The sequence below is a fragment of the Eleutherodactylus coqui genome, chromosome 12, assembly GCF_035609145.1.
Source record: "Eleutherodactylus coqui strain aEleCoq1 chromosome 12, aEleCoq1.hap1, whole genome shotgun sequence".
Lineage (NCBI taxonomy): Eukaryota > Metazoa > Chordata > Amphibia > Anura > Eleutherodactylidae > Eleutherodactylus > Eleutherodactylus coqui.
In genome coordinates this window covers 36,525,825-36,542,400 of record NC_089848.1, presented here as the reverse complement: position 1 = coordinate 36,542,400, position 16,576 = coordinate 36,525,825, and the positions used below count along the sequence as shown (strand labels likewise).

The 16,576-nt window shown below is 45.5% G+C and overlaps 1 protein-coding gene across 1 annotated transcript in view; it reads right to left on the bottom strand.

Annotated features, from left to right (window-relative positions):
• Positions 1-16,576, bottom strand: part of ERP44 (endoplasmic reticulum protein 44) — a 42,731-nt gene that overhangs the window by 13,920 nt on the left and 12,235 nt on the right. The window contains exons 3-9 of the mRNA XM_066585280.1: positions 14,256-14,295; positions 11,805-11,920; positions 8,218-8,402; positions 6,475-6,590; positions 6,320-6,377; positions 2,142-2,258; positions 178-289 (exon numbers count right to left, since the gene is read on the bottom strand). Coding sequence (XP_066441377.1) covers positions 178-289; positions 2,142-2,258; positions 6,320-6,377; positions 6,475-6,590; positions 8,218-8,402; positions 11,805-11,920; positions 14,256-14,295 — 744 coding nt within the window. The remainder of the gene's footprint in view (positions 1-177; positions 290-2,141; positions 2,259-6,319; positions 6,378-6,474; positions 6,591-8,217; positions 8,403-11,804; positions 11,921-14,255; positions 14,296-16,576) is intronic.

Here is a 16,576-nt window from a genome sequence, read left to right as displayed (position 1 = left end):
AGATGCAGCATGTCTATTTCCTTTTTTTTGTTTATTTACATCGCGGCCACGCTCTTCTCTATGGGAGCGCCGGCCGCAAACGGAAAAGCATGCGGCCGAGCCGCTTCAAACCGCGAGATTTTTGACGGGAATCCGCCCTGTGTGAACCCAGCCGAAGAGGTCGCAGTCAATACATACCTTTTTCACTAATTAACTGACGAGCAACTTCTCGTTGGAACTTTTCTAAACTTTCCATGTCATCTTTCATATGGAAGAGTATAAGGAAAGGAAGACCCTCCTCGGTCAGCTCCTAGAACACAACCGCATATTAAAAATGGGGAGAAAAACTAAAAATAAACAAAAACTCTTCACTGTTGCTTTCCGTTGAGTCAGGTAATCAGTTTAGAATAGATTTGTAAAGTGTTTTTCCCTTCCCCATAAGTCTAGCTAGAAGTGATACAAATATAAATGATGCACAAAATTGAAGGGTTAACAGTTTTACTTCATGACTTACCATTTTGTCACAAGATTATACTAGGAAGGCCAATACCACCACATGTATCCCGACCCTATGAGTGACGGGTATACACATACTCAATGCCTGGCAGCAACAGTCTTGGTAGCATAGTGACATAGTATGCTGAATGAAGACAATGGCTATCCAATTCTGCCTGTTTTAATCTCCCTCCACCCCGTCCCCCCCAGAGAGCCAATTAGCTACTATAGAGGAAAAAAAATTCCTTCCCGACTCCATAATGACAGCCAGAGTAATCCCTGGATCAACCTTTGAGATCATCAACCCCGCTGGTCACCTAATGTCTATATCCTGTAATATTGTAGCACTCTAGAAGGGCATCTAGTCCCCTCTTAAACTCCTCTATGGATTTTGCCATCACTACATCCTCAGGCAGAGAGTTCCACAGTCTCACTGCTCTTACAGTAAAGAACCCACTTAGGTGTTGGTGATGAAACCTGCTTTCTTCTAGACGTAGCGGATGCCCCCTTGTTACCGTCCCAGTCCTGGGTATAAACAGATCCTGGGAGAGATCCTTGTATCGTCCCCTCATGTATTTATACTGAGTTATTTGATCATCCCTTAGCCGCCTTTTTTCCAGGATAAATAATCCCAGTTTTGGTGCCTCTCTGGGTATTCCAGTCCCTTCATTCTGTTTATTAATTTAGTTGTCCTTCTTTGAACCCCCTCCAGCACTGTAACATCTTTCCTGAGCATCGTGTCAGTGGGTTTAACCACTTAAAGACCAGACACATTTTAGAGATTTTACTGCCCTATTTTTTCCCCTTCAGCTACCAGAATTATTTTTGCTGTGACATAGGGCTTTTTTAAATATCTTTTTTCAGTTTTTTAGTTTTATTGGAGCTAAGTTTTTTTTTCTTAAGTTAGTGTATTTACACTAAAAGTATGGGAAAGTTTTCCTCACTTTGTTTTGGACGTTTAAATATATAATATCTATGGTTTTGGATTACAGGGTGTCTACAGTGAAGGTTTGGGGTCTTTTTTTTTTTTTACTCATTTTTGTAACTTTTTTTTTTTTTTTACAACTATGACCCCCATGACATCATATAAGACCTCAGGAGGTCATTCACATTGTATTTTGCTTTATTTCACCCTTCTCCCCTGTAGCTGGGACATCCATAGGAGCCCCAGTTACAGGGAAAAACATTCCCCTATAGTGACATCAGTCACTGGCAGAGCTGATCAGGATCTGTCAGGACCCTGCAGCTCTGCTGTGCCAGGGGATCACAGTGATCACAGGGTCGCATAGTAGAAGTAATATTTTCCCTCTTTAGCACTTATTGAGCGCTCTGTACCCGGGAAAGGAGAATGCAGAAGCTGTTAAAGGCTTCTACCTTTCGTTCCGTAAAAAACCAGCAGTCATACGGAAAAATTAAAAGTTATGGTTCCTGTCAACTGAAAAATTGGTTGATCGTTAGGGCATAAAATGGGCCCGTCACTAAGAGGTTAAATTGTCACGATTTATCAAAACTATGTATTCAGCTGCTGAAATAAAGCGAATATATATATTTTAATATCCAATTGCCAAGCATTCGACTAGCAGTGAAAAACAAACCAACTAAAAAGGTGAGTGTGTGAGGGATGCCAGGCATTGCAGAGGGGGGAGAAGAGGAGTTAAAAGGTTTACCTCTCCGTTCTCAAATGTTATTTCCCGTACAAGAGGCACACATTTATCTTGCGTCCAAGCAAAAGCCAAATCAAAGTTGGTGAGTGAACCCAGGTACACCATGTCGGGAGCGCTTTCCTTTATGGAAAAGAGAAAACAAAAACACAAATGTTAGGCATCCCAGTACATAAAAGTGGCGCACTGTATATTGATCGGCATAGGTTAAATCATGGCAAAGATGGTAACAGTTCTGTACATGCTGGTTGGGAGAATGGAAACAGCAGATTATAGCAGGCTACATCGCTTCCTTAAAGGGGTTTTGTCATTAGGAAAAAAAAATAAATCTATACTTGCCTATTCCTCCCAGGCAGCCTTCTTACAGCATCTTCTCCTCACTGATCTTCTCCTGTCTCCTCTAGTTCGAGTCACATCACCTCCAGCCGGCCAGATCCTCTTCTTCATGTGATGTAACGTACATTCTCCTTCCTGCAGGTCGGTGTACCTGGTCACTAGTGCCTAGCGTTCACTGCCTAGCAGGGATTGTCGAGCCGTTGCCAAGACTGCGCATGCGCGCAGTCTCACCGCGAGTGTTCATATACTATTGTCGCAAGACAGCGTGCATGCACAGTCTCGGCAATAGCTCGGCATTCCCTGCTAGGCAGTGAACGCTACGTTACTAGCGAGTGGGAGCACCGACCCGTCGGAAGGAGAATGCAGAGAATGTACGCTTAGTCACCGGAAGAGGATCCGGCCGGCTTGCAGTAAGGTGAAGATCTGGTAAGACGACTGATGGGGCAGGAATAGGTAAGTAATAGAGATGAGCGAAGTACTCAGTTCGGGTGTTTTTGCACTTGAGCACCGCTTTGTCCGAGTAACTGACTACTCGGACGAAAAGATTCGGGGGGCGGCGTGGTGGAGCTGGGGGTAGCAGTGGGGAACAGGGGAGAGCTCTCTCCCCTCTGCAACCCCCCGCTCACCCCCGGCGCCCCCCGAATCTTTTCGTCCAAGTAGTCAGTTACTCGGAAAAAGCGGTGCTCGAGTGCAAAAAACACCCGAAAAGAGTACGTTCGCTCATCTCTAGTAAGTAACTCAAGAGCTATTGGTTAGGTCAGCTGGCGGAGGTACGCCGTTTCTGTAACGCACATTCACTGCCATGGACACAGGGACACAGCGCAGAGCCTGGGGAGCGGAACAGGGTTGTGGGGAGCAATTTTTAAAATGCTGGTCCCTCTCACAGGGGTCAGAAACGCTCTTTTCTCCTTAGGAAGAGCAACTATATACTATAAACTAAGTGAGGAGACTCAAATGGCCACGCACGCTCCTCTGGGTAATATGCAAATAAGGGAGATGGAATAAATCATCCACAGTGCCACCTATTGAAAGGCAGCATTCCTTCGAGTCAAAGTGGGACTTTTTATACAAGTCTTCTTACAATGACTGGGAATCAAAAGCAAAGCCAGACTCCATGTACATACAGCTGTTTCCGGGTTATTGCCCATCATCAGTGTACAGTAGGAGTCTGGCTTTTGCTAGTGAGAGGCCTGGGACAGGGGTCAGAAACGCTCTTTTCTCCTTAGGGAGAGCAACTATATACTATAAACTAAGTGAGGAGACTCAAATGGCCACGCACGCTCCTCTGGGTAATATGCAAATAAGGGAGATGGAATAAATCCTCCACAGTGCCACCTATTGAAAGGCAGCATCCTTCTGATTTGGTCCCTCTCACAGTGATATAGCAAATGGGTTTTTTTAGAATTCCCACCAAAACCAAAAATTCAAAAAAAGAAAAAGAAACGACAAACAGTCATCCCAGCAGCACATCCGGAGGAGCGCGGCGTCAGTCTGCCAGTCGTGTGGCTTGTCGAGTACGAAGCAAAGCCAACTCCCCTGGTCAGGGCAAGAGCAGATTTCTCTGCCACAAACTGCACTGATAAAGCAGTAAAGATCTACAAGTCAAATACACAGGCTGCAGAACTCAAAGCTTCACCCCCGGCATCTACAAGTCCTCATCCACACTCCTGTATTGTGCGGAGATTACCTGCACTAATATACAGACACGGGCCATTCCATCCCAAAGTGGACGTAATCTGCCCGTTCCCAGGCGCAATGTCGAGAACAGATACACTGCTCTGCAGACACATTTGTAGGGATCACACTACATTATCCCATACATAGTATGTACATTGGGAAAGCTCATGGTGTACACACCATATATCTCTATAGGGGTCCAGTAGAGGCTAAAGATCTTTTTTGGCCTCCTTTTGGCTAGAATATGATGGGGTGCCATTTCTTTTATCTGGATGGAGTAGAATACGCTATTCCAGCCAGCAGAGACCTGTAAAAACAAGCCACATCCATTAAACTGATAGCACATTTGCCTGAGGAAGCGCTCGAGGTAGGTTGAAAGCTCGCTGTAACATCACGTATCTTTGTTAGCCATTGAAAGCTCTCATATCTACAGGATTACCTGGCTTCTCTTACTGAAAACAATCACACTTTGCTCTACTGGCTGAGGCCTCGTGTCCACAGACGGATCGGAGCCTGCAGCCGAGGACCCTGCGTTACCTGTCCGGGTCTTCTGCATCCTGCTTTCCCGCGGAGTTCGCAATTCAATTGCAGACGGGCCGCGGATTGGACTGCTTCAATGGAAGCCTTCAGTGCAGACACCGCACGGACACGGAGCATTCTGCGGTTTGTTTTCTGGACCAACAAGTCCAGTGCATGCTTTACTTCCAGTACGGATGCCTATGTGTTTATATGGGAGGCTTGAACTGCGGCTCGTCCATGCGGGTGCCCCACAAGGATTCTGAAATTTAATTCCACCTGTGGGCATTGGGCCTAACACTGTGCCAAGCTTTTTTCGATTTGCCTACGGGTGACAGACGCAACTGTTGTCTTTACCTGGGCGATTTCTTTGAGCAAGTTCAGTCCGATGCAACACAGACGGCACTCGCACAGGAACACAACCCATTTTTAATGGATTTATACAAATGGACAGTTTTTTTTCTCAGAGTCCGAAACAGAAAAATCACAGCATGTCCTATTTTTGTTCAAGAATTGCTCATTATTTCCTATAGGCGATAAAAGGGGGAAAAAAAGCACCAACGCACTCACATTCCCTGCATTCGCATGCAACTACAATGCTTTTCTCCTATTTTAACGATTGGAACATGTGATTTTTTTTCCCCAAGTGTGTGAAAACGGCATGTCCAGAGATTTGAGGTGTTTTTAAAGCCAATCAGGAGGGGTAACATCACTCCGTAGGGAGAGCACCAAGGAGTGATGTTAACCCCTCCCGACCCACGTCCCAGGCCTCTAACTAGGCAGGCCAGAATCCTACTGCACACTGATGAGGGGCAAACACCCCGAAACAGCTGTCTGTGTATCGACTTGGTTTTCAATGCCCAATCATTGCTCTACAGACCTGTACGGAGGGTCAGGCATTGATTTGAAGGAATGCTGCCATCCAATAGGTGGCGCTGCAGAGATATTATTGCATCTCCCTTATTTAAAGCCAATGATGCTTCGCAATTGTGAAAAAAATAGCAGGTTTATTAGTGCAACATGGGCCCAATTCTCTCAGATATCACACTTACCTGTATAAAGACAGTCTTAGGGCTTAAACAGATGGGCGCATGTACTCATACACTACGGAGCGTATTAGCACATGGATTGGGTTTTGTTTTTTGACTAGTCAAGCTATTGTGTGTGAGCTTGAAAGAAGAAAAAAAAAAAAAAACATAAGAGAAAGATAGGCGAAGTCCTATTTTGTCTTGGGCATAGAATTAACACATGAGAATCCCAACAGTGAAAAGTAAACCAATGACATCAATGGTCTTATTCCGTTTTGCGGCTGTGAAAATCAGGGATGCAAAATGGAACAAGCACACACATGTTTAAGCCCTTCCGCATCCACTTAATAAATCCGTGACTTCCAGGTTATAGTGGAATACATTTAAGAGATCCATCATGAAAAAAAAGCTCCCAAGAAATCTGTTGATTGGGTGGCAGATGCCACTGCTGTGCATTAAACCGGAGGCTGCGACAGATGCCATGTCTGGAGTCTTTCCTAACATATACATTAAACGGAGGCCAAAAAAGTGTGAAATCAGATTTACTCAAACAGGAACGGATCGGAGGAGCGTTCATTCCATATGCACAAACAAGACTTTTGAATGAGACACTAGAGTGATACTTACTCCTAAGGGCCTGTAGATGACGTTGTCACCACTGAACCTCTCTGGCTTGGAAACCTCTCTAAGGGGAGCAAACAAAGGAGCAATGTATCATAACTCTATACATACAGCCACAGAAGTATACATACAGTTAGGATCCTGGACTGCACATCACTTACCCCACAGCCGCAATAAATACACAATCATCATGTAAAATGTTCGATACTTTTTCAAACGTTCGGTAGTTGTCAGACTCCATGGTTTCGAAAAAACCAATTATTGTTCTTTTACTGCGCTGTAATAAAACAAGAGGATTACATAGAGGTGGCAATAAGCACAGAGTCACAGGAGTGTCACATAGTTTTACCATCTGCCGGCGTGTCTGCAAACAGTGCTTCCCCAATAATAAGACCTACCCCGATTTTTGGGGGAGGCTTGAAATATAAGCCCGCCCCCCCCCCCCCCCCCCAAAAAAAGCCCTAGCTGACCTGCATTAAAAATAAAATCAATCCTCAACTGGTCTGCGGCGTCCCGATGCCTTGCGATGTTCCCCGGCGGCGCTGCGGCAAGCTGCAGTGTGCTCCACTCTGACATCTTAGCTTCTTTCTGGTGACGGGGCTTTGAATACCCCGCCTCCAGCAAAGCAAGCGCTGTCATTGGATCGAGTGCCAGACAATCTTAGTCGGCGCTCTTTACAGACACTTTCTTTACCACAGGCTGAGCCTCTTCGAGGTATGGTTCCCTCTCCAACAGTGTTCCCCACCACATTCGCCGTCATGAAGGATGGGAGTTGCTCCAGAGTGGGGAACCCTATAGCGGGCAGGCAGCGATATACTGCACACGGGCATGATCGTGCCTCTTTTTTCTTCTGTGGGTTGGGCACAACAGCATGACAGATATACTGTACTGCTTGCCCTCCCCGTGGGAAGGACAGGGAAGTCAGGGAGAGATCTGCCTCCCCATTTTCCCACAATCTTTGTCTTTTTCTGAAGACCTAACTAAGACATCTGCCTCCTGCAGACACTAAGCTAGAACTGATTTAGTTCAATGTCTGAAGGTGGTGTATAGCTGGTAGGAGGGACTCTTTCTTTGCTTAGTGTCGCCTCCTAGTGACATCAGCTATACCCACGATATTGCCGTGCCCCCAATCATACGGACAAGGGCAAATGTTGTCCTTATCTTCAAAAAAGGGAAGAAGGTGGATCCAGGAAACTACAGGCCTGTGAGCCTGACCTCTATACCAGGAAAGATATTTGAACAAATTATTTAACTGCATTTATGCAAATGCTTGGAGCCAGCATTGGTTTGTAACAAACAAGTCATGCCAGACGAATCAAATTTCCTTCTATGAGAGAATCACCAAATGGACTGATCAGGAAAATGCAGGAGATACACTATATCTTGACTTTAGTAAAGCATTGGACAAAGTATCCCACACCATCTTTATTGAAAAAAAATGACTAAATAGGGGGTTAAGACAACTGTTAGGTAGATTCCCAACTGGCTGAGTGATCGTACTCAGAGTGGTCATAAGTGGCTGCACATCCAAGTGGAAGAATGTATCCAGTAGGGTACCACAAGGCTCTGTCCTGGGCCCAGTGTTGGTCAACATTGTTATAAATGATCTGGAGGAGGGAATTGATGGGAAACTGATCACATTTGCTGATGACACAAAGCTAGGAGGGATAGCTAACACTAGGGAAGAGAGAATATTCAAAAAGATCTAGAAAAGCTTCACAGTGGGCGACGACTAACAGAATGGTATTTAACAAGGAGAAATGCAAAGTCCTACATCTGGGCAAGAGAAACGACGGCACGACTTCTATCCACACCCATCGCCATCAATCTCAATAAGAGGGTCGCTTAACCCATGTAATTTGAAAGCAGATGCAGAATACGACATTCACTTGCAGAATACTCACATCTATGGTTTTCAGTTCCTCTAGATCTCCAACTGTCCGTATTGGATCGCTTTTTTGTTGTCGGATGTAGTCTGCGATGGCCGTCACTGAGCGCTGACCTCTATACTCCCTCTTCATCATCATCCCATTCCTAAACAGCTTTAATGTGGGGTACTTGCTTATCCGGTATCTCTGTGCTATGTCCGCTACAAGGAAAGTAGAAAGGTTATAAGTCTACAAGACAGTTTGCACATCAAACTGAGAATTAGAGATTTTTCCAGTGTTTGAGGCTGGCTGTCCACGAGCGATTTGTCATAGCGCGATCCGCAGCAGTAAATCGTACGCGGAGCACGAATGACACGCTTTATATAGGATAACTATGGAAAGCACAGCCCAATGTACACGAGTGGGGATTTTCTGCTCACATCTAAAAATTGCTGCATGCCGCAATTTTTTGAAGTGAACCCATGGTTAATACAGGTTCATTGCAGAAAATCGCGGTGACATTAGTGCTCCCCGCATTGGAATATCACTCGCGATATTCCGTCCCGCCACATGGACACTTAGGCCTCATGTCCACTGGACAAATAGAATTAGGAAATCCAAGCGGGTGTCCCGCACGCATTTTCTGCGGCCATAGGGATGCATTGGACACCCGCAGGTAAGTAAATACCTGCGGATGTCAATTTTCCCTGCCGCGTGGATCGCACGGGCGGGAAGTCACCCGCAGCATGCTCCATTTTCTGCGGGTCTCCTGCGCGGACGGCTCCCGCAGGCTTCCATAGAAGCCTATGGAAGCCGTCTGTATTCGCGGCACACCCGCAGCTGAATTTCTGCACTGCGGTGTGGGAGAGCAGGAGTTAAAAAAAAGTACATAGCGCATGCGCGCAGCACGCTTCCGGCGTGCCGAGCACATCCGCCGGGCCGAAGAAAGAAGATCTGGCCGCGACAGAGGGGAGACACCCTGCATCTGGACAGGTTAAAAAAAACAAAAAAGAAACAAAAACAATTTTCAGGCCTCATGTCCACGGGAAAGGAGGGACCCGCTGCAGGATTCTGCATGGAGAATCCACGCGGGCCCAAATTTCCTAGTGGACACGAGGCCTTAGTGCTGGAGGATGTAGACGACTAGTGATGCGTCTGTATTTTGCCGGCAGCGCAGTAACTCACAGCGCACTCGCACACGGCAGGATTTCATCTCTGTTTGTAAACCAAAAGCAGAAGAACCCCGAAAACCTGACAGGGTGCAAATCATACCATTATTGGTCTTCACTGTTCGTCGCTTACAAGTACTGACTAAATATGGAAGTGTTGGCGCTATATACATCATTATACATTAAACTTGACATTTTTAACCCCTGTGTGACAGAGCCGGTGTGCGTCTTTCAGTCTCTTATCACATTCCAGGAACCAGAACTTTTTAATTTCTCCATCAATATAGCCGTATGAGGTCGTGCGTTGTGCGGGACAAGTTATATTATCTAATGGCAGTATTTTTGGGTACATATGTGTTATGTAGCTTATTTTCTTCAGGGGGATTGGGGGAGGGGCTCTATCATTTGTCTTTTAGATTTCATTTTTACGTCTTTCGGTGTGCAGAATAAGTTATGTGATCGCGCCATTCTCTTGGGCAGCACGATTTCTGCAACACGAAGTTTAGTTTTTTTAGGTTTGCCATTTTTGTACAGAAAACAACCCCACTTAATTATTTGCTTTTGTGTCCCTGCATTGCAGGAGCCAGAGCGTTTGCCGTTTTTCTATGAGGGTCTGTTTACTAGATAATCTCCAGTCTTCATCTATTCAGTTTTTGGGAAACTATAACATTTTCATTGCTTTTTATTTTATTTCTAGAGCCAAGATCAGCAAAATCTGCAATTCTGGAATGTTTTTTATTATTTTTTAAAAAAGCTTTCACCGTGCGGTATTAATAGTTACATTAATGCTGTAGGCCGCTGCGACTGTCAATACCACATGTTGATCCAGGCGACATTTTGATCACTTTCTATTCTGTTTTTTGCAAGGCTAGCCATCTTCACCATGTTTTTTGTATTTTTTTCCATGGCGTGCACAGTGCGGGTTAAATAATGTACTAACTTTTCACTGGGTCATTACAAACACAGCGATACCACATTTGTGATCTTTCTTTCACTTTTTACATCGTAAAGGGGGATAAGCCAGGGTTTTGTTATTTTATACTTTTTATTTTGGTCCCACTAGGGGACCTGAATATCAACATCTTTTATCAGTCTAATACTCTACTCCACTAACTATAGCAGCATTGTATTAGAAAACCGACTGAGCTCAGAGGCTGAGCCTCAGACCACCGTAGCTGGCAGACCCGTAGGCGATATTCAAGCCTCTGTTTGCCATAGCAACCAATCACGATCCCACGATCACATCATGGGGGTCCGATGGCTGACCGAGGGTAAAGGTTAGACACTGGGAATCCGTGGTTTCTTCAGCCCCCACTGTTAGAGCAAGTGTCTAGTTGTCATTCAACGGCCAAGCACATGCTCTCCCAGGCATGGGAGACAAGGCTTCTACACTAGTGGCCAAAATTGTGGAAACATTTTGAAAAAAAGGGGGCGCTCTAACCACCATTAATTTATTCTGTCTTTTTTTAACTTTAAATTTGTTTTGAAATTTTATTCATTATTTCATGTTTTTTTTTTTTTACTGTAATCCATCGGAGCCCCAGTTACAGGGAAAAAAAAAAACATTACCCTAGAGTGACAATGACAACTATCAGAGTTGGTCAGGGGTCTACTAAGACCCCGAAACTGACACGCCAGGGTTCACCAGTGGTCACGCGATTCTCCACATAGTGCTCAGTGACTGCTACGTAGGAATGTAAACGAGAAGGCAAAAGCCGTTATAAACAGCTTCTGCCTTCCTCTTTGGATCCTCGGGGTAATCGGCTAAATTGTATGGACAGATGTCTTTTTTCGGCCTAACATATTCTGTTACTAGGTTGACCACAACTGAGCAACACTCAAACCATGTAAAGCAGGTGCATAACATTGAAAGAGTTGTATCCGAATCAACTAGGATTAGGGGATATAAAAAAAAAAAAAGTCTTATTGGTGGGGATCTCCCTGCCGAGGCCCACTCCAACTGCAAGAACAGGGGTCCCCTGCAGTGAAAACAGGATTGAACCGCGGTTGCACATGTGGGGTGCCCTTACATTCATTTTCAATAGGACTGCTGGAAATAGAGTACAAGCGATTGAAAATATCAGTCAGACCCATTGAAATGAATAAAGACCCCATCGTGGCAAAAAGACGGGGACATGGGACCCCTGTTCTCAGGATCAGTGAGGGTCTTCATGGTGAGACCCCCACTGATCAGACATATCACCTATCTTAGATACCCCCACTTTAGTAACCAAAGCAGAGAGATACTGCAAAGGGCTACAGGAGAAATAGGAAGAGTGTCAAAGCTTCAGTCACCAGAAAAGCCGACTGGCAGCGAGTTCTCAGAGAGGAGCCGACTCACCGAGACATCACCACCGTACAATATTATAGCATGTGTAATAGCTTCCATCACAGCTCAGTACGTCCCTAGCTGATTAATGGCACACAGTGCAATCTGCTGAAGAGGCTACTTACAGTGTTGGTCACAGTCCACTCGGGCAAAGACAACTTTATTTCTATCAGGATATTCTTCTTTAATAATATTTGAAGCTTCCTCAAATATGGGGTGAAGCATCTGACTGAATCTGCACCTAAGAAACCAAACGAGTAGGAATTACAAATCACCAGTGTAAAAATCAGGAACTTTACATTCTAAAGCAAAACCCGATACTTTCAGACGGATACAGTCTCATAGGTCACTAGATTACAAGAGAGAAAGACTTCGGGAAATGAAAGCACAAATATCACTGTACGTCACTGAAAAGTCCGCAACAAAGTTTTTAAAGTAAGATGCTGGCGTCAGGCATGTGTTCCCATCTGAGGCACACAGCTTCTGTTGTAGACCCCATGTAATGGGTGGGATTTAAGGAATAATCTGTACGCAAAGGTTAAAGCCGACCCACTTCTGTGAGCTACGTCCGGGCCCCAGGCCATGTGCAGGGTACCTATAGCAGTATAGCACAGGCTATATAAGAGATTAGGTGGCAGTGTCACAAATAACATGAGTAATCATGAAAATTGTTTGGCCGTATAGAAAAAAAAAGTCCTTTTCTATGATGTACTAAATTGGTGACGGTAAGAGGGTCACTCAATCGGACATACTAATACTATGGGCAGAGTAACTGTGCTCACACCATCACCTGTGGTGATAAGCAATATCAGATCTGATTTGCAGATCAAGCCACCCATAGGGAAGCACAGGCGTCCGCACATGAATTAAAGCATGTGGATTTGTGTTTGCAGACCTTTTGGTGTCCCATTTCAGTTCAGTTCCTGCACGGACGGCTTCCCAATGGAGTCCTTTAAAAAGTCAATGGAAGCCGTTCGATCTGCGGCCCGTCTGCAGACGGGTCTGCAGATTCCACGGTAAGCAGGAGTTTAAACAAGGATAAGCAGGGTCCTCGGCTCCGGCAGGGTCGGACTCCGATCCACCCGTGGACATGAGGTCTAACAGTGGGAATTGAGGGGAACTCCAACTATGGCTAATTTAGGCTTACCATGTGAGCAAAAATAAAAATATCATTGCTTTGCTTCTAATTAGGTTAGAACTTTCCCCTTCGGCTTGTTCTCAAGTTAATGGAGCAGTTTATAATTAAAATTGATTTATAATAAATTATTAATCTTAAGGTCATAAGATGGAAAATCATTTTTCTAATTTTTGGGGAATAAAGCAGGTAATACAAGTAAACGCTCTCCGTCATGCAACCGTTATTTTCGGGCGCCTTTTTTGGTCACCATTTTTACACGCAATAAACACAGATTGCACTTGTTGCGCGATGCGTTTTCCTGGCCTGCTGTAAACAATGGAGGACGTGTCCTGAGGAATGCAGAGGCCACTCATGTGCAAGCCTCCATTCAGAAGAACGGAGTTCATGTTTGTGCACCTCACAACGCACAGATCTCGGGTTTTCTCTGCCCAAGTCGGCCATTTAAAATGCTGCTGTGTTTCAGAATAAAAATATACAAGCGCCAAACGGGCGGATCTGCGGTGAGGTCATGCGGCACGAAACCGGCGACGCGTTTCCTTAGAAGGTAAAGCATATTCTTTATCCCACACATAGAACACAGTTTGTGGGGAGAAAAGCACGACAATGCTGGGATCTGTTCATCCAACTCCATGGAACTGGAGGTTAAAAAATAAAAAAAAGGCATATGTACCCCAAAATGGTATCAAAAACTACAAGTCAGCTAACAAAATAAAATAATGTTAGGGGGTCTGTGCACGCACCGACACAAACGTATATAACTTGGTACGGATGCTATCATAATGACCTGCAAAATAAAGTCGCCATTTGTGCTGCATATTTGACAAACACAAAAGACAATGGATACATTTGTATATCAGCCCCCCCCATAAAACTGGATGCTAATTAGTAGTACAAGTACCCCAAAATGCTGCTAACATTTTCTTTAAAAAAAAAACAAAAACATGCACAAGTAATTAAACAAATACGCCCCATATGGCTGCGCCAAGCAAAGAATTAAGGTAGTTTTGGAACCATTTTCACCCGCTATAACAGGGTTGTGACCAGGAGCTGTAAGATATGTGACATTACATGTATCAGCAGCTAGGAAGATATAGCAGTGTATATGTACTGGCAGCCATGAGGCTACATCCTCCCTCACACAGGGAGCTGCGGCCGGCAGCCGAGTGCGGAATACCTCATCATTGATGGGGTGCGCTAAACCCCCCAAATAGAACGGAAGCAGCAGGATGGAGCGGCTGGCTGAGAGGCTCCATGGGAGACAATGGGAAGCTCCGACAGCGTTCAGCGTGAGCGAGGCCGAAGGTCACATGTGTAGTACACGACGGATAACCTTCACCCACAGATCTTCCCCTTTATATACATAACAGCATTATTGATGATTTACAACAAATGTATATGAAGTGAAGCACAAACAGCAGACGGAAAATAGGAAACATACCAGTCAGCATAAAAATTAACTAAAGCGACGTCTGTATTACCTGCAACGAGAGAGAAAGACATGAGAGGTAAGTGGTTATACAGCATGTGAAGCAGCAGCGCTCACCGGGCACCGACCCCGGCGGGCCGGGACAGACCTACAGCCTGCTAGACCTCAGGTAATGAGGGAGTCTCAAGACGACAACCAGCTGCCGCTCTTAAAGGGAACCTCAAACATGCTGTATTCACTGCGGCACGATGTTACAGAGCCGGAGCGGCCGGGCGGACTGATAAACAACGGTATGGGGAAAACAGTAGAACTTGTGCTTTATTCATTTATATCTCTGCACATTCTGAGCTGAACAGTCCAGTGGGCGGAGCTAGCAGTGACTGTACATATGGGTGGAGCTATAACGTGAGGCCTGCAGTTTGGACAGACGTCCTTTAAGACGAATGTTATCATTTACATGTAGATTTTATTTACTAATTAAAACCAATTAGTGAAACGTTTTCTGTTTTCTCGTCTGCACGTGGCTACAGAAGCCGCCTGCCAGCCTGAGGCTCTCAGGATGGGTTCACGATGGTGGAACTGCTCAACCATTTTAGCTGCGTAATATAGAATTTAAAAAAAATCATCATTTCAACCGTTTGAAACATTTTAGGCTCATTTTTTATTACCATTTTACTTGATCTAACTTGTATAATATATTCTGGTGGACTAATATCCATCTCTCTGAAATACCCCCTTTAACATTTGAAAGCACTGTCCCGCTGGTCTGGGGAATGCAGTTTGCTCCCCATTTGCTGTTCCCGCTTCCGGCGACATGCGCTGGAGTGTTCGGGCACAAGCCACCCAGTGCCGCCGAGCGCCACACTGGCCTTCATGCCTACTTACCTACCAGCATGGGTGTACATCACTGCTGTCCGCTTCCTTTTCTAAAGCCACAGATAAATGTATTGCCAATTGTGGTAATGCCCTCCAAAACGCCACACAATCCTACCGATCACAAAGTTCTGTGTGTGACTGATCAGAGGCGTCTTAGCGACCCAGACGAGAACCTGGAAAGCCCGATTGGCCTCACCCCCCCCCCCCCCCTTTTAGAAGCAAGGAAAATCCTTTTTACAGATGAGTTGACTGCATGCCAAAGCTCTCATTTATAGGTTTCGTCCCTACTAAACTGTAGCAGAAGATGGTCACACTGCGAGTATGAAAGTCTGCAACACGTTCTGTTTGTTGAGGAAATACTGGGGATTCCAAAGTGTGAACTCTGTGCGGAACATTCACAGCAAAATCCATATTTAGTCGGCGCTGTGTGATCAGACCCTTCTTAGAGGTGCTTAACATGATGGACTGGAGGGGACCCAGTGACTTCTATGGGAGAGTGTTCCAGGAATGCTCTGTGACAGGGAGGGAGCAGGTAAGCTGCGGCCCCTGCTGTATACAGTAGGTGGGCACCTCTCCGTGTACTCCTGCCCCTGATGAGAAGGAGAGGGCTGCTACAAAGTATCAGACCATTGTCAGTCTTACTGAGCGGTGTGAGAACTGCAAAGATTTTATTTTCGGTGTCCTTTATATTAGCATCAGAACTATGTAGGGAAATCTTAATGTTGGACGACGGCAGACATTGGATTGGAAAGGGTTAAGTGGTACAAGATTAACACATAAAGCCTGCATTGGTAAAGGGGTTGTCAGATTTAACCCGTTCTACATACTCTGCTCCCCAGCACCATGATGCCGTTCTTCTCGCCTGATCTATGCTGACAAGCTGCTGCAGCTTGAGCTCTAAGCCCTGCAACTGGCTGCAGCAGCCTGTGACTTTAACCCCAGGGAGTAGCAAAACACCCGGGGGCTACAAGGAAACTTGTCACTTCTGGTAAGCACAGTAAACTAAGTAATGGCGCTAACAGGAACATGCAGTCTGGGGATGTACAGCTCCCCAACCCCACGATGCCCCCCCTGTCTGCGAGCGGGACCCTCTCCTCCAGGCAGTGCACACACGAGCAGCAGCGGAAGAGAAGAGCCACGCTCACAGACCGAGCGCCGACTACCAGGGGTGCATGCAGGCATATATGAGAAGTGCACTCCCACCGTCCCTCATCCCTCTCCTATTATCATAACTCAGGGCCTTTTCACACTCGCTGGATCGTTGGAACGATAATCATTCAGTGTAAATGACTGCAACGACCGACGAGCAATTCCTCCACTATCCTTTAATTGTTTTGGGTTTTAGATACTTGGCTGGTGTAAACCGTATTTCATCTGTTTACTGTGAATGGCGGCAGGAGCGATCCCCGGCCCGCGACGCCTCCAGTCACTGAGCTTCTTAAGATGTATGGCTATGG